Source organism: Phalaenopsis equestris, unplaced genomic scaffold (assembly GCF_001263595.1).
Source record: "Phalaenopsis equestris unplaced genomic scaffold, ASM126359v1 Scaffold232347, whole genome shotgun sequence".
Classification (NCBI taxonomy): Eukaryota; Viridiplantae; Streptophyta; class Magnoliopsida; order Asparagales; family Orchidaceae; genus Phalaenopsis; species Phalaenopsis equestris.
In genome coordinates, this window is record NW_018250313.1 from 36,027 (window position 1) to 55,224 (window position 19,198).

The following is a 19,198-nucleotide window of genomic DNA, read 5'->3' on the forward strand; positions in this document are numbered from 1 at the left end:
ATTGCACATCGTGCGTCCGCTCCTACGTAACTTTAAACACATTTGTTTATGCTAATTTTATTCAATTCTTCTTTTGGCTATTTTCATAATGCATTCCTAGCCATAATTCATTGAATAAGATAATCACTTTAAGAGTTATTAATGCTAGTTATTCTGAAGGCACCCATATGATGAGCAAAGCTTCTCTATCATATGGAATTTGCATTTAGGTCACTCTTATGATGTGGCATCGTACATTTTAGCTTTTCTTGTGTTCTTTACACGTATATTTCATGAAATGTTTTATTTATAATGCATATCTAAGCTATTTTATAGATAAATTAGGTTCTTGATAAAAATATAAGTTGATTTACTTATAAATCAATTACTATGATTATCTGAATTATATTACATAATTTTGTTATTTATAAATCAATATCTATTTCAAATTAAAAAAAAACTTATTTTACTCTAAATATGTGGTTAGCTTTTTTTTAAGAATAGTTTAAAAATGCCTATATGCAAATAAATTGATATTCATTGAGTCTTTTATCCTTTTTGGTTATGAAAGTATTTCCAAATGTTATTCAACATGAAATAGCATGCAATGTGTTTATTTATTTATTTTTCAATTAAAGGTTTGGGAATACATGATTCTCACCAAAAAAAAAAGATGTTTAAAAAAATGAACATCCATATTTTCAACAACACTATAGCGAAATCTGCTGTAAATTTTTGCTGAGAGGGATTGTAGGAGTAACATTAAAAGGCGAAACATTGAAACGAAACATTGAAAAGAGATTCAAAGAATTGACTGGCAGAGATTATGATAAGCTGAAATTTAAAAACAAATGAAGATCAATTAAAGAAGGAATGAAAATATGGAAGGAGTTGAAACGTGGATCTACGGTTTGGGTTGAGATCCGATTAAAAGGACAATTGATGCTCCTGTTGAATGGTGGGCTGAAAAATTAGAGGTATTTTATATATACTCCGTGTTTTGTTCGATTTTAATTTTAAATTACTTCTCTAATTATAATTGCCTAACTATTCGCTCTAAAATATTATGTCACAGGCAGCACCAGCAGCGAAAAAGTATAAGCAATGCGGGATTGAGCCGGAATTTGAAGAAAAACTGAACATAATGTCTAAATGTGTTGTCGCAACCGGAAAATTTACTTTCAACCTATGTCAAAGTACTTCTGAAGGGATACTAGATGAGTTCACTCCTGAGCCATTAACACCTGATGAAGAAGTGCCTAGCATCAACCAGAGTGATACGGGTGACTCTAGCAGAACAAAGAGGGTCAGGGTTGCTAAGAAAAATAAAGAAAACGAACGTTTGTTAAACACCTCCTTCGATTGTTTGATTGAAGCTTTTGCAGCTCCACCTATCTCTGATGCGAGCATATTAGATTGTTTAAGACTCTTGCGTACTATTCCTGAAATCGTGGCAGATAGGCGATTTCACGCACATTGTGTGAAAAAACTTGATGATTCAACTAGAAATGAAAATATTCATGGCATTAGAGCAGAAATGCGTCTTGAATATTTAACTAATTATGATATTTTTTTATGGATTGCATATGTATTTGCACTATTTGAACTTTGACTAATGTCGTTTATTTTTAATATGTTTGAGACTTTTAAGCATGCTACCTTCTCGTGTTTGGGACTTTTTTAACTATTATGTTAACATTTAAAATTTTTGGATAGTGGACTATTAATGTTTATATTTTAAATCATTTAGGATGGATCCGCAACGTGAACGTCGTAGGAGAATGGCATTTGCTACAGCCGTTGTGATATTGTTATTGGATTATTACCGACATAGGACTAATCTCATTCCCTGCATGACATCCACGTTTGTTGAAGATAGATGGGTTAGTGAAATGCTTTCTGGTCATCCAATAAGATTCAAAAATATGTTCAGAATGACGGCACCTATTTTTATGGATCTTCTGCACGAGTTATGCAGCCTCCAGGGTTCTTCTAGAACTACATGTAGGGAGGTGTTGGCTATAACACTGTACATTTTGTCACAGAATGAGTCAATTCGAGGAGCTATGGAAAGATTTCAACATTCATCCGAAACAATTAGTCGTTACTTTTCAAAAGGGATACAGACATTTGTTAGTTTAGCAGCTCAAATAATTAAACCGGATGATCCATCATTTGCTACCACTCCAGAATAAATTGCCAACGATCCACGATACATGCCATATTTCAAGGTAAGTATCAGTGTTTTTAATTTATTACATTTTATATTTTAACAATATTATTACTCTCTAACGGCCAATTAAACAGAACTGTATTGGTGCAATTGAAGGTACCCACGTTGATGCTCGAATACCCAACCACGAGAAGATTGCATACATTGGTTGGAGTGGTTCAACAACTCAGAATGTCATGGTTGTATGCGACTACAACATGTGTTTTATCTTTGTAGTAGCGGGCTGGAAAGAGACAGGTATTTTGTGTTATTGTGGACTACTGTTTTCGTTGCTCACATTACGGTAGTCTCGTAGCTTTGGGAGGCAATTCTACGGTTTTGTCAAGGGTGTTTCAGCTCATTGTGGTTTCTTTCGATGGGCTGACAGTCCCACATATTACACTTCCAGCAGTCATGGGAATGCGATGTTTTCCGATGTTGATAGTGCAGATGAGGAGAGACGTAGCCAGAGTTTCAAATTAAATATTTTAATATTTCTCATTGTAGTTGCACTCATCTTTACGCGGGGTAATTGAAAGAACATTTGGAGTTTGGAAAAATAAATGGGTCATCTTACGTGATATGTCGTCGTATCCTTTCCAAAAGCAGGTGCATATTGTGGTTGCAACAATGACACTACATAACTTCATCCGAAGACATTCGTCACGATCAGATACAGACTTCATTATGGCTGACAATGATGAACTGAATGTCTTCGAGCAACCTACAGGTTTTGTGGGGGGCATTCATTACCTGAGGATGATATAGAATCTAATGAATTTGGAGATCCAAAAGGTGAAGGTTTGGCTGATATGATTGCTTTAAGAGAATCTATCACAGATGCTATTTATGGATGTTGATCTACCAAGTTTTCCTTTAATAAGGTTATAGGTTTATATTCATATGTATTTAATTTTGGTTACTTTTAAAATACCTTAAAAATCTACTTTGATTCTTTTGTTATTTTCACAGTTGTACAAACATGACTTCCAGAATATCAGGTACAGACAGAGGAATTTTGTGTTATTGTGGATTACCGTCTCCGTTGCTAACGTCACGTAAGGAGCATAGCTTTGGGAGGCAGTTCTATGGTTGTGCCAGAGGTGTTTCAGCTCGTTGCGGTTTCTTCCGGTGGGCTAATAGTCCCTCATATTACACTGACAGTAGTTATGCCAACAGTCATGTGAATCCGATGTTTCCTCCGTCTGACAGTGCAGATGAGGACCGACGTAGCCAGAGTCTGAAGTTTAAATATTTTAATATTTCTCCTTGTTGTCGTACTTGTATTTGTATTTTTTTTAGTTCTCCTAGTACTCATTACGCTGTGAGAACTGTATGATATCTTTTAGAACTGATCTATGATTATCGTATGTTTCTGCACTATATGTTTATTTCCTATCAATAAGCTATTCTAAATAAGCTGCCCCAAATAGTTTTATCAGATAGGGGCAGAAATGTCATTTAACCACCAATAAGCTAGTCTAAATAAGCTGCTCCAAACAGCAAACCAGATTATTCTGATACTCTGCAGATTATCAGCTCTGCAGATTATCAGATTATTATCAGATTATTAGAATAATCTGCTTATCAGCAAATTATAACTAATCCACAGCGCCAAACAGACCCTTAGTGAGGCATCTATTTAATGTTCAACAGAATATTTACTTTCAAGTATGGAATGTGTTAGTATGTACAGTTCTGCTACAAACAACATTACAGTACAGGAACACAATTATCATTTATCCAGAAATAGCTAATACACGGTAGTTTTAAAACTGTAAAAAACAAACAAACGGCTAGCTTATCCGCGACAACTTCAGCGCAACAGCTTTCTGCCACAGCTGATATGCAGCATCTGCACCAAACAGATCCTCGGTGATAATAATGTATTCAATTTCTATAATTGAAAGTGCAACAATCTTCTACAACCTAGAAACCTAACTCACTGCAATATTCCCCAAAGTGAATACATGCCCTATTGTAATTCTTCTACCATCAATATCCCCTGTCATATTTGAATCTAGATATCCCTGTAAATTAATCTTTGCACATCTGAAACAAAGTGCCTTGGTAATTATTTCTCTCAAATATTTGAGAATCTACCTCACCGCCTCCAAACAATGTTTTCCTAGATTATTTGTGTACCAGCTAACCACTCTCACAGCATATGTGACATGATTAAATTTTACGTGATTTCACTTACTTTTTACCTTACTTTTTTACTTATTATTTTTATCGATTTACACTTGTAGAAAGTTTTGTTAATGTTGTGCAGGTTATAGGTGTTGAATGCATGCATTTTGAAACAAGAAAAACAAATGTAAAACCGGCCTAAAGCGGTGTGACCATACTTGGAGGCATGACCACGCCAAGCTATCATCACTAGCAGCGTGACCATGCCAGATTTGCAGAAATGCGGTGTGGAGGCTGGCGTAAACACACAGTGTGACCACGCCAACGGAGTGGGAATTTGTTTTGGCAAGAAACTTTCTTACCAAATTCAAGAATTAAGCTATAAAAACGTTCCTTAGGTCATCTTTTGAGATATTAGAAACCTGGAAACGACTAAAGAACAGAAAAGACAATGTTTGTAGAATTCTTCTTTAAAAATCACTTCCTCTTTTGGGGTTGAGGTGCTAAGGGTGTTTCCTACCTTTTCCTTTGTATTATCTCACTTATTCTAAGAAGTTTATTGTTTGAGAGAAGAGTTAGCTGCTGTGGAAGAAGGAACAAATTATTTTCTAAGTTTTTACTTTTCAATTTTGCTTATGATGATGATTTCAATGACATATTTTTCCTGCATTATTTTCAGCAAGAGTAGCTAAATTTTCTTTTGCGCCTCTATGATTCATGATATGTGATTTTTGTGGCTTTCTCAGATGGTTTATTTCTCTGTATTGTTTTCCAACAAAGTCAAGGATTTTTTCGTCGTTGTGTTAACCATAGAGTTTCATTTACTCATGATCTGACCAATTAAGATGTTAACATATTTCATGATCTGTAACTCATGTATATTACGCAGAGGAACGAAAAGTTAACCACAAAATTTGAACAACAAAACACATTTTATCCAGGTTTTGAAACCTAGAAAAGGGATCGGAACAAATCTACGAGATGACATGGGATTGAGAAAGCCTCAACTTCATGGATTTTTGTCTTCCTTTGACCAAGGCATAGGGATAAGGACTTTCTTTCCCTGCTGACATTATCACATAGGAAAAAATCTAGGAAAACCACGAACCACCACATGACCAAAATCACAGAGTCGCAAGCATCACATACTTTGAAGAACAACAAGATTTATCAGTCGTTTTTTATCTTTTCCAAACTCGTTTTTAATTTTGCATTTACGTAAATTTTTAGATAATCACCCCTTGTTTGTGATCACGCTAAATTAGGTTTAGAAGTGTTGTAAACTAGAAATTCGCCCTCCAGAATAATTCTTAAAACTTTCCTTATGGAATTGATGCGCGCTATTTTTTAAACTGCATTGTTATTTGACATGCATACTTGTGTGATTCGGCTGATTTGCTTCATCGCAACTTTTTGTGTTGTCAATATGCAATATTTGGTCCCATACATATCATCGCATACATCAAAGTTCTAACTGCTGAAGCATAGGGGGTTCTTCTCATCTTTGTTTGCCATGCTTCAAACTTAGCAATAGATTCTTAAATAACTTGAAGTGACTACTTAAGGGGGATGTAAGTTGATTGTCTCTCACATTGAATTTGTGCAGGACCTTCTCAACATTCTCTGTCTGAGACGACTTCCCTGTACATGCACTCTTATCTCCACCGATTCTTATACAGGAAATTTTCTTAGTCGGACATAAGTCCTTCATCTCAAACTTCATTTGATAATTGCTCTTTCAAGTCCCTAATCCTCTCCATATCTGCTTCTAAAATCAGCATATCATTCACATACAATAGAAGTGCAATACAACAATTACCCAAACGTTAGAAATAATAGTGATTTATTTGACATTTAATGCACACACTATCTGACATAAACCAGTCAAACCTCATGTACCACTCTATTGGTGTCTAATTCAAACATTAAAGACTTATCTTCAATCTTCAAACCATGTCTTCTTCCCATAGAACTTCATAACTTTGTGGTTGCACCATATATAGTTCCACTTTAAGATCACCATATAAAAAAATTATCTTCACATCTATCTGCACAAAATGTAGATTTTCTTTTGCTGCAAAGCTCAACACAACTCTGATAGTTGTCATCTTCACTATAGGAGAAAATATTTCTAAGCGGTTCACTCCTTCCCTCTATTGAAAATGCTTCATAACAAGTTTTACCTTGTAGTGATTGTTACCATCTGACTCTTCTTTCAACAAATAGATCCACTTGTTGTGTAGTGCCTTTTCAACACTAGTAGTTTTGAATCTCATAATGGTTGCATCTTGTCATCCAAAACAAACTCTCAGTTCTTTAAATCTTCAACTTGAGTGGCTTTTTCATAACACTATAGTTCACTACTATCATTAGAAATCAATAGTAAAAAGGAGAATACCTCTACATCGATAGTGTGATTCTACTGGACCTACTGACTTCAGTAGCAAGTGTTTGGGGAACTCTTGTACTTCATCAGAATAAACATATTTCATTTTTATTTTCTTGATCACCAGTATCTTCTATCTCAAAATATTTGAAAGGTTCTTCAGAGGTAATAGATGGAAAGTCTGGAGTCATCCTCTTGTCTTTGTATATTTTCATTTCATTGAAAGCAATATCTCTGCTCCTAATGAGTTTCTAATTCTAATAATTTTGGAATTTGTAACCAAATTCATCTTTGTTAAAACTAATGAAAGTACATTTGACCGATTTAAAATCAAGCTTACTTATGGATCCTGCATCAACATGAAATTGATAAACAAAATACTCTCAGGTGAGATAGAATTACCTCCTTGTCACTCTAGGCTTCTTCAAGTGAACCGCCCAAGGAAAGTTACCGCACAATGCACTCTTTTCCGCTAGTTCCTTCTCCATGTGCCACCCGCCTCCCCTTTCATTTTCAGTCTGCCTCCCAAGGGGAGAGGCCTTCCCTTCCTTCTCTATCTAGCCATCATATATTTGTTGTTTTGCTTTTTTAGGGCAATTTTAAAATAGCTTCTAATTGCATATTTCTACTTTTTCCTTAGCTTGGGTTGTATCTGACGACCAAGTGGTGCTCTAACAGTATCCTGTTCCGAGGTGGTGACTATCTCGACTCATTCCCTACTGTTGTCAACCACTCTTGCATTCTCTCTGGTGTCGCCAGCCTTCCTGCCCCCTTCCAACCGCCACAACACCATCCTGCCCCCTTCCAACTACCACAAGTCCCTTATGGCCTACCTCCGGCAGCCGCCAAGCCTCTCCTTCCTAGTTCTGTTGTTGTTAACCATTCCCCACACCCCACTTTCCAACTGTCAGACCTTCACGGCAAGCTCCTACCACCGCAAACCCCCATCCTCATCTTCTTGTTGTTGTCGCTTCCTCTCAACCAACTCACCTCTCTTCTACTTAACCGCAACCCGCCATATTCATCCTCACCCTAGAGTGTCTTTTACCGTTTGTGTGTTGTCTTTCTAATAATCACGAGTCTTGAAGTTGTAATCTCTTTCGAAATTTAACAATAATATTTGTATTTCTATTGTGGTTTGGGTTAACTCTGGTCTCATTCATTCAAAGTTATTAAAGGATCACAATTTATCAAATAAACTACAGTGTTCATTTTTTTCTGCCCAGAGCTGCTTTAACAAACCTTCATGCAACCCCATACTCCTGACATAATCTGTAATGATTCCATTCATGCGCTCAACCAATTTCATTCTGTTGTGGTGTTTCTTGAGCAGTGAATTCATGTTTGATTTCCTCTGATGCACGATAACTGATGAACCTTTGATCACGATATCACCACCATTATCTGATCAGAGAAACTTCAACATCAAATTTGTCTCATTCTCAGCTATGGTCTTCCACTTCTTAAACACATCAAATAGATCAGATTTATGCTATTAAAAATATACTCATACCTTTCTTATGTATTCGCCAATGAAAGTGACAAAGGTGTTGCAAACCTCAAATTGACAAAACTTTAATAAAACCTCATAAATCGGTATGCACTAACTTCACCTTTTTGGGCTTCGCATTTGACCCACTTTTGGAGAAAATGAGCTTTTACTTGTCATAAATACAATCATCACAAAAATCTAAGAAAAAACTTTAAACCTTAAAATTTCTTTTTTTAAAAACAGAGAATTCGTACCTTTCTCACTCATATGGTTAAGTTTGTAGTGGCAAAAACCTGTATCGACATTTGTTCCAGTTACATCAATGAATTCAACCATCTCATTGATTAGGTAAAGAGTGCCTGCAATGTTGTCGTAAGTCATCAACATCGCCTATCTAGTTATCTTCAATGAATAACCTGTGAAAATAGTCTCATGCCCTAAACTTGTAAATTGGCTCACTAAAATTAATCTTCTATTTAAAGATAAAACATGTCAAACTTCACTAAGCTTTTAAGCTATTCCATTTGACAACCTGATATCAACATCACCCTTTCTACAATATTGCAGTTCTTATTATTTCTCAAATACACATTCTCTAAATCACCTTGAGTGTAATTTTTAAACATTTCCTTGTTGGGGTAAGCATTAAAAAGGGTATCTGAATCTACTATCCAAGATCAATATTATTTGGGGAAAAAATAAGAGAGTCACCTTGGAATTGTTCTACGGAGACATTTGTAGAGAGCTTCTTATCTGAATCTCTACCATCAACATTCTTCTGAGCTTTACAGTCCTTCTTGAAGTGACATTTTTCTCACAATTTTAGTATTCTCGTCTTTCTTTCTTCGACTTGGGCATTCCTCTTCTGGACTTGAACTTCTTCTTGCCTCTGTTCCTGTCCAGAGTCCTTCCTCTTTTCAACATTCAACACAGAATTTGAAGTTTCACCACTCACCCTCTTTTGGACTTCTTCACTAAATACTAACCCCACAATATCATCAAAATTTAACATCATATTACTTGAAGAATTACTCACTATTGTGGCTAATCCATCCCAAATATCACACAATTAAGATAAGAGAACTAGCTTCCTGACATCGTCGTCAAATTTGATGCCCACAATACGCAACTGATTTGTTACAATGTTTAAATTATTCAAGTGTTCCGCTACTAAACTATCATCAGCCATCTTCATATTAAGCAATCTCTTCCTCAAAAAAATTCTATTTAAGGTTGAAGCTTCTAATACAACATTGTTATTACAACCATGAGATTTACCATAGTGTCTTATACACAATGTTGAAAGCAACAAACGAGGAAAATGAAAGACAGATTAAACATAGTGTTATTCGATCAAGCACTTCCCATTCTTCCAGAGCCATCAATTTAGGCTTCTTGGTGATTCCTTCCAGTGGCACTAAAGTTTATTTTCATACAATAAATCTTCAATTTACATTTTCTAGAACGTGTAGTTCATACCATTGAACTTGTTCACCTTGTAACTTGCATCATTGAGCCTTGCTCATACTCAAATAAAATATCTTTAAAAAATCCTGCTCAAATACCACTTATTGAAGAATATTCACTTCCCATTACTTGCGGAAAATCTCTAATTCAAGAGATTTGAAGCAAAATAATTGATCAAAAGCACACAAAAACGAAATCCAAGAAAAAGAATACAAAGATTTAATGGAATCACGAGCCATCAATTTAAGCTTCTTGGTAATTCCTTCCAGTGGCACTAAAGTTTATTTTCATACAATAAATCTTCAATTTACATTTTCTAGAACGTGTAGTTCATACCATTGAACTTTTTCACCTTGTAACTTGCATCATTGAGCCTTGCTCATACTCAAATCAAATATCTTTAAAAAATCCCGCTCTAATACCACTTATTGAAGAATATTCACTTCCCGTTACTTGCGAAAAATCTCTAATTCAAGAGATCTGAAGCAAAATAATTGAACAAAAAAGCACACAAATAAGAAATCCAAGAAAAAGAATACAAAGATTTAACATTAAAAAACTTGAGAACAGGAAAAAACCATGGAGCCACATCACACCAAGAAATTCACTATGAAATGAGGAGAAATGTTCAGATTACATCACACTCAAATCCTCTCTACAATCCTAGAACTTACAAACACTCATCTCTTGATCACATAAAAGAAATTCGCAAAAGACTGCTCAACTTGCAAACACTGCTTCATGTTTGCTTACCCTTCCCGCAATGAAGAAAGCAGAAAATTAAAGTTTCAGACCGCAAAATCGGCTACAGGCGACAAGGCGTCGCTTCCGAGCATTGGGTTCCCTGGCGCTCAGGTGTAGGTAGCGATTTGGGCACCGCTACACCCCTCCTGGGTGTCGGCTTTCCACGCGCTCGGGTCCTGGTGTCATTCTTATGGACGCTATATCGCCCGTCCCTAGCATCGAGTTTCCAGAAGCTCTGTTTCTAAAATGCATTAAAGATGACCCTATTGTTGAATGCATTAACTCCAATTAGCGATGACTATGTTGTTATATTTTGCTTCATTTTATTATAGGTGATATTAACACTAGGTATTTTAGAGATTTTTTTTTAATATTTTGAATACAATTTCATATTGTCAAAAATAAGTTTTATGAGCATAACAATTCCTCAATGATTGCAATTCATTTTGACCTTTTTAATAGAAAACATTGAAAATAGTATATTCATATTAATAATTTATTAAATATAATAAAAATGTGTTCAAGTCGTGTTATGGTCTACTTTTCGCAATTATGACATTTTGCATCATGTTGTATCGTCCCCATGTATGTGTTCATAGATTTTGAATTTCACAATGTATATTTCACATTGATTAACTATATTGCTTCTCTTAAAATGTGCACATCTCAATCATTTCAATAAATCAAACTCAACTTTTATTTATATTAAGTTCACTAATAATATGTTTTTGCAAATTTTGCCAATTTATCTTAAATGTCATGTACTGCTGATAATTCAATTGCAAAAGTTTTTGTACACTTCATTAGTTTTACATACATTCCTGCCTTTTATGGTCTATTGTTATAAGTCGTAATCATAAGTGTATTTCAACTCACTTAAAGTTCATACGTTATATACGTCACAATTTAAAAGGGAACAAAAGCGCTTTGCACTTGCTGTCCTTATTTGTAGTTCGAAATTTATCAGAACAAATTATTTTCATCTTTCGCCGACATAATGGACAAATGAATCCATAAAAATTAGTAAATTAAGGTCGGATTGGTACCTACAAGTTTTCCTTTAATACAAGAAGTTGAGCTTCGCAGAAGTACTTATTTAAATGGGAAAGGGCAACTTGTTCACAAATACCCTGGTAGTAGGAAGGAAAAAAGTCGGCTTGTCGCATCCACCTTACCATCGCGTAACAAGTTCTGGGGCCATTAAATTTATGAATCTATTCTATCAAAACATGCTATTGCACCTAAGTCAGCCCTTCTATCGACTTATACTAGGAGGCACAAGTAGGAGTGCAGCTTTTCAAAGGCCAAATAGTCTAAAATATTTGCAAAAAGATTTGTTGCCATTTTAAAAAAATTGAGAAAAATGCCTACTAACAAATTCAATTCATTACACTAAAACCATTGCTATTAAATAACTATTCCAGCAATAAGAAGGCTGGCAAAAAATCCTTACTAAAATTGATTGAATTAATGTTTACTTTAATGATGTTCTCTATGTTTACTCAAAGAAAGGGAGGCCAAACAAATCTTACGTATACCCTTTGGCTGAATAGACTGCCATAAAGAACTTTTCCAACTATTACACTTATTAATTGTCTTATTTAATGATAAGCGTGGATGACAAAGCTACCACTGATCAAGGTTACTATATTGAATTACTTGCGCCATGTGAGCACGAATAATTAAGATTTAAATTGAACAGTACGTCATACCATTTGAATGCACCTTTAGATGATCTGGTGCCTTACTGAACATAGGTCAACCACACATGTCAAGTTATATATGTGATAATAAAAGAATGAGAAATTTGCATGCATACCCCACAATTCTTATGTATTTATATATCTAACAACCAAATTTTGATATTTACAATTATAACAGTTTGATGTCATAAATTTATGCATGTAAAGGTGTATCTCACTTTTAAAAAGGTAGTGATGTTGGTATTGTTTATGTGATGTTAAAGAATTCAATCGAATGCATGTAAATATGAATGCTTAGGTGTTAGAAAGGTAAAAACATAAGAATTGTGTGGTATGCAAGTATATGCCCCTAAAAGAAAAGATTAATAAAGAGAAGTCATAAAATTAGCATACCCGAAAGTGCTTTCCATCTCTGTATCTGGTTGCAGATCTAGACAATCTATAGCGAATACAACCTTTCTGATCCAATCTTTCGATGACAGGATCAACATACTGCCAGTACATTGCAGAGTAAAACTAACTTGATTTGCCGGAAATTAAAAAAAAAATCTATATTTACCATATTCAACTGATCGGAGTATACAACGATTTCAAAGAATTTGGCAAGATGTTCCAAGAAAGCATCAACGCCAGGCCTTTTGAATGTTCTCCAGCCTCTTTCACGCTTCAACAACAGTAATAAAATCTATTAAGATTTTTGTATTTAATAAATATAATGGGTATAAATACTATCATTCAGGCTTCAAATGAGTATGCATACATTCTTAAAGTGAATAACCCAATCTCATCTAAAGCAGTAGTCCTGTGCCACAGCAAGAAATCATTATTTGTTTACCATCATTTTCAGTCATTAGTCTTCTGTTTACAAACACGAGCAGGTTGCCAGTATCTTGCTTGAAGGAGGAAAAATAATAATAATAGAACACTTTTTGACTGGCATTCATAAAATGTTACAAACAAGGAATTGAGAAAAAGGTAACATAAATATCACCTTTCCCATCAGGCTGGCATTTCTAAATTTGACTGGTATGACAATGAAAATTAAGAAAAAATACATTTGCCCTCTTCTGCCAATGGATCTAACAGAAATGCCAGCTTGTATGTGTTCTACGGAAGATTTAATTAATAAAGCAAACATTACATCTTTGGTTAATATAGTTGATGCAACATATCATAATTCATGCATAAGGAAATCAACGGGAAAAAGAAGACTTTTGTGCTCAATCATTTGCATCGGGATAACCTTTCCCATCAGACTTTAGAATTCTGTCTACTGAAGTCGATATAATTTCCTTCAGAGATGAAAAATGATTTGAATTTTGTGAATATTTTATTAGGGACTCGCCCCTTTTTATAGACAGAATTCTAAATTGCAATTGGTAATTTCTACCTATGGAAACTATTAATTACAATATGAATAAAGAAAGATATTCTAAATCATGCATACACAGCTACTTACCTGAAAATTTGAGAGGGATTTCTGCCTCTAAAGGCCAATGGATAGTCAATGATAGATGACAAAATGGGTGCCCAGCTTGGCAATCCATGTACTCCTATTAATTGCCATGTTGGCTGCTAGAACACAAATACTCCTCAAACTAAGAAGTAGAAATTTTCATGCCCAACTTAGAGGTGATATTCTGGAATGCAGACCTCAGTAGCTATTAGTTAGAGGGTGTTTGGCTGCCTATAAGATTTAGGTTAAATAGGATTTAGTAAACAGTGTTTGGTTCAATTTAAGGTTAAATTCATTAAATTCTCTTAACGTGTTTGGCATAAATCCACTCCTATGACTTTCTTCTTAAGCTAAATCCTTTAAATCCACATGATAATCGGATTTAACAAATCCAGATTTATGTTAAAAAAATAATGAAAGCCAAGAAAAATTGCATTTAGCGAACTGTGAATTTAATTTCTCGGAATTTTTTGTTTGGCTAGATTAACATTAAAGAAGATATAAATTCTGCTTAAATCCCGCTACCAAAAGCCCCCTTAGGATGTTAGTAAACTACTTCTATGTTTAAGCATATGGCACGCCTAGCAGTTTGCTTTCTCATTTTTTTCTTGATTAAGTGCCAACCGATTTTTGAGTTTGGTTTGTTCATATTAGACTGGATTGTGTGCCACATTTCAACAGCCACTTTTTAGTAGAGAATAACTTCATAATATTCTCTAATTTTATTCACAAGTCATCCAGAATAATTTTCATCCATAATAGTTCACAGATGTATCAAGCCAATTGCTCAAGTTTGGAGCTAAATTGGCGACCAATGATTGTTTCTGCATCTCCAAGTAATTAGATTTTCACCAAAGAATGATCACTAACCAGTAATATATCATCTACATATAACGATTCCTACCCAATCAGCATCAGTGTGCACGCAAACTTCAAAACAGAGCCTTCGATTTATTTTAAATAACAGTCCTAGTACGGCTGCAAGATATCAATAGTTTTTAATGCTTCGTGTAGATGTGTTTCTCGAAGATTATACATAAATTGACATAGAATACTCTAAACGTAAACTATGCATGAACTTGGCAGGCAAGATAAACAAATCTCCCGATCAATCTTTAATGCCTCCCATAGAAAATAAGTTTGGAGAGGAATAAGTCTCTTAATTTTTATATTCACATGTAGGGTATATGTATATAGGGGAAAACAATCTCTCCTAATTTACAAACTTACCAAACATAGAAACCTAACTTAGGAAAGGAGATATTCTAAAATAAGAAATAAAAATAATATAGAAGATGGAAATAAATTAATCAAGAGTTTCCGAAGTTGTCACAATCAAATCCTTCCTTCAGAATTTTCTCATATTTCCACACTCCCACTCAAGTTGGGTCGTAGATGTTGTAGAGACCAAGCTTGATATTGAACTCTGGGAAGGTGCTTAAAGGAAGAGCTTTGGTGAAGATATCGGCAACTTATTTATGTGTCGTGATGTAGCTTAGTTGTATAATTTCCCCATCAACCTATTTCTCAGAGATGAAGTGTCAATCGACTTCAATATGCTTGGTCCTGTCATGATGCACAGAATTCTTTACAATACCTTTTACAAAACATATTTATAGACCTATTGGTACCAATTCCTTTAACATTTTATGAATCCAAATTCCTACACAGGTTCCCAAGGCAAGAGTTTTTTTACTCAGATTTTGCACTACTTCTAGAAATGACAGCTTGTTTCTTACTTCTCCATGTCACTGGATTTCCATACATATAAGCAATAACCCATGGTGGACCTTCTAACATTGGATTTCTCAGCCCAACTAGCATTAGTGTAGACTTCCACTTCTCGATTTCTGATTTTCTCAAAAATTAATCCACGGCCAACAGCCTTCTTGAGAAACCTCAGAATCTTGTATATCATCTTCAAATACACTTTAGAATAGCTATTCATGTGTTGACTCGCAATACCGACAGAATATGTAATATCAGGCATAATATGTGATGAATAAATGAGTCTTTCTATCAATCTTTGGTATTTTCTCTTATCTACAGACACACTTTCATCTTTCCTGTCAGATTTGTTGTTGGGTTATAATGGAGATAGCAAGTGTAATAACCTGTTAATTGAAAATTACAATTAATTTAATTATAAGAAAAATGAAAATGAAATAAATTATCCATTACAACACCTATGAAATAGGTGTTGTTTCACAAACATCGTTCGAAAGGAAAGCCACAGCTCGTGGGAAACTCAAATTACGGCTTTCCCACATCCCCTCTCATTCGTACACATTGCACACACATCGAACATCTACTTATCCTACCACCAAGAAACCATCTATTCTTTTGGTTTGACAAGCACATCCTCCCACTTTCCGTGTCTACACTCGATGCACTGGTTCTGATGCGCCTACTATGGAGCTCGCTAACCCTTTTTGGAGCTGAATTCTCTCAAGACGACATCGCCAACACTGCTCCTGCTCCAAATGTGGAAGTCAGTTCTTATATCCCAAGGCAATCAGACAGGTTCTCTCTATCCCATGGCAAACTATGTCTCTCTTCGCCGATTATCCCCAACCCACAAAGCATTTGCTACGGCCCTGACCAATCAACAGCTTTCATCTACTATTGAGGGTGTCATGGCAGACCCAGCCTGGAAAGTTGTCGTCATGGAGGAGAAGAATGTCCTTCAGCAGAACTATACTTGAGACATTGTTGATCTTCCTCAAGGTAAGAAAGCAATGGGATGTCGATGGACTTTTAGTATCAAGTTTAAATCGGATAGATCCTTCGAACATAACAAGGCACAACTGGTTGACAAAGGATACTCTCAAACCTATAGAGTTGATTATGAGGAGGCACTTGCTCCTGTTGTTAAATTAAATACCACTCGGGTCCTCTTATCCCTAACAGTGAATTTGGAGTGGCCCTTATTTCAACTTGCTGTCAAGAATGCGTTCCTAAATGGTAATCTTACAGAGGTACACATGGCTTTTCCTCTCGGTCTTGACTCCATTTCCTCCAAGGGACAAGTATATAGACTATGAAAATCTATTAATGGATTGAAGCAATTACCACGGGCATGGCTTGGGAAATTCACAAAGATGGTGGTAGGTCATGGATTCACTCGGGCCCAATCTGACCAAACTCTCTTCTTCTGGCATTCCTCCAGCAACTATGAAGCTATCCTTATTGTCTATGTTAACGATATTGTTCTCACAAGTAATGATTTACCAGCATTTGACTCACAGAAAAACATTCCTTTTGCTCTTATGAAATGAAGGACTTGGTAACTCTCCGATACTCGGTCATCTCAGAGTGTTTTTTTGTCTCAACGGAAATATGTGATTGAACTATTGACAGAGAACAATCTTCACCTATGCAAATCAGTAGCTATCTCGATGGATTCCAATGAAAATTTTCTTGATATTCTCAATGTTGTTCCTGTAAATAAGACTCATTACCAGCACCTTGCGGAGAACTCATCTTTCTTTCCCATACATGTCCGGACATATGCCACGTACTAGGGATAATCAGTCAATTCATGCATAATCCCTATGAGCACCACCTCCAAATTGTCCATCGGATTCTTCAATATGTAAAAGATAAACCGAGCTCGGGTTTGTTTTTTTTTCCCACCACACATCTTCTATTGCAATTTACATGTCGATTGGGCCAGATCCGTCCAAGATCAATGATCTATCTCGGGATACTGCTCATTTGTGTGGGAAAACCAGGTTAAATGGAAAAGCAAAAAACTGTCTATAGTTGCTCAGAGCAGTGTGGAAGCTGAATTTTGTTATGTCCTTTGAAATTTGTGAAGCTCTCTAATTACGCATCATGTACCACAAACTCTGAATACCAGTCTCTGCTCCGCTACAGTTGATATGTGATAACAAAGCTGTCATTAACATTGCTCACAACCCAGTCCAACAGGATCGCACCAAGCATGTTGAGATTGATCGTCACTTCATAAGGGAAAAGCTCAAGTGTTGGAAAATTTGTGTTCCGTTCATGTCATATAGTGGTCAGCTAGCAGATATTCTCAGAAAGAACATTTCTCAACCAAGTGGTCCATGATTTCAAATCTAAGTAGCACATTACTGACATCTATGTTTCAGGTTGAGGGGAAGTATTAGAATATTGGAATATTAATAAGCATATTTCTTTATTCATTACTTTGATTTGCTTTTATTTACTTTCTTTTTTCGTTTATTTTTTTATTTATTTATTTCCTTGCTAGTATATCTTGTAGTAGAGAATTTATACCCCTCTTTGCATCAATATGAAACACTCTAGTTCTACTCTATTCCATTCTAACACTTACAAACCAGAAATCCTTGTAAAATTTTAAAAGAATGGAACTCATAAATTTATGTTTATGAGTTCCCCATCAATAGAAAGAATTTCATTATGCATGCTTTGGAATGCATGAATTTCAAATAAGCGGATATCATACTTTAGTCAACGAAGTTTTATGAACCGTATAAAAATATTACTCGAAATGTCTATCATAAAGTATAAAATTAATTTAATTATTATAAATGTACCTCCAAAGAATTATTGTCCAAATGTAGATTTATATAATCATCATTTTATAAAGTAAGAAATAAGTCTTAGTAATTTTTTTTTCTAGATCTCATATGAGTTATGGAAGTTATAATTGATTAAAACTAATCAAGTTAAAATAAATTCTATTTTATAAAAGTTAAGTGAACATTGAAAATTTAGGGTAAATGATAATAATCATGATAAATCAATTATTAGATTTTTTTTATAAAGTCAAAAATTAGTTTCGGTGAAAGAGAAATTTAACCATAACTTATGTAGAGTAAATATATGTCAAGATACATAATTTTTTTTAACTATAGCTTCATGAGTCTTAGATTCAGATTTTGTGTTTACAGGTTAATTAGTAATGAAGCAAGAAAAGTGACCAGGAACATTAAGATCATCACGTTAATCAAGGCTTCAAAGAGATTTAAGGCGAATATTCTTAATTTTGATTTATGATAGCATTTTTATTTTCTTCTAGATGAGTTGCATTGGAAGTTGTTGATACCTCTAATTCCACTTACATAATTTCATTTTGATTTATATGTTATTTTCCTTATTGGTCACCTATTATCACGTATTCAATTAAGGATATATATATAACGTGATATAATTGAATGGGATGAGCATAAGAATGATATGGACTATAGTATGTTTGCATGTGTATGTTGACAGTGATGGAGTTCACTCATTTATGATACTAGCGAGAAATATTAAGTACTCATGCACATAAATAAAAAAGGTTATTAATGTAACTTAATTGGTACAATTCTTAGACGGTGTTTCTGTGACGATTGTATATATATTAAAAAGATATTGATATGTGAATGATATAGTAAGAAATAGCTAATATTTAAAATCACCTTGAATAACCATACTGAATAGTAAAAACCGCAAATACTCTTATATTGCTTTACTTCAAATTTAATTAGTATGTATATTGTTTTCTTCTTCATTATGTTACTATAATTTAGAAGTATGAGTATTCACTGGCGTGTTAGCTCATTTGTTTTAAATTAATATTATTAGGTTGAAATTGTAAAGTAAAAATAAGTAATATAAATGAGAATATTTA

The 19,198-nt window shown here is 34.6% G+C and overlaps 1 protein-coding gene across 1 annotated transcript in view; it reads right to left on the reverse strand.

The window, feature by feature from the left end:
* LOC110038269 (mitochondrial import inner membrane translocase subunit TIM50) overlaps positions 1-19,198 on the reverse strand; it is a 70,886-nt gene that overhangs the window by 26,585 nt on the left and 25,103 nt on the right. The window contains exons 6-7 of the mRNA XM_020743050.1: positions 12,676-12,780; positions 12,510-12,608 (exon numbers count right to left, since the gene is read on the reverse strand). Coding sequence (XP_020598709.1) covers positions 12,510-12,608; positions 12,676-12,780 — 204 coding nt within the window. The remainder of the gene's footprint in view (positions 1-12,509; positions 12,609-12,675; positions 12,781-19,198) is intronic.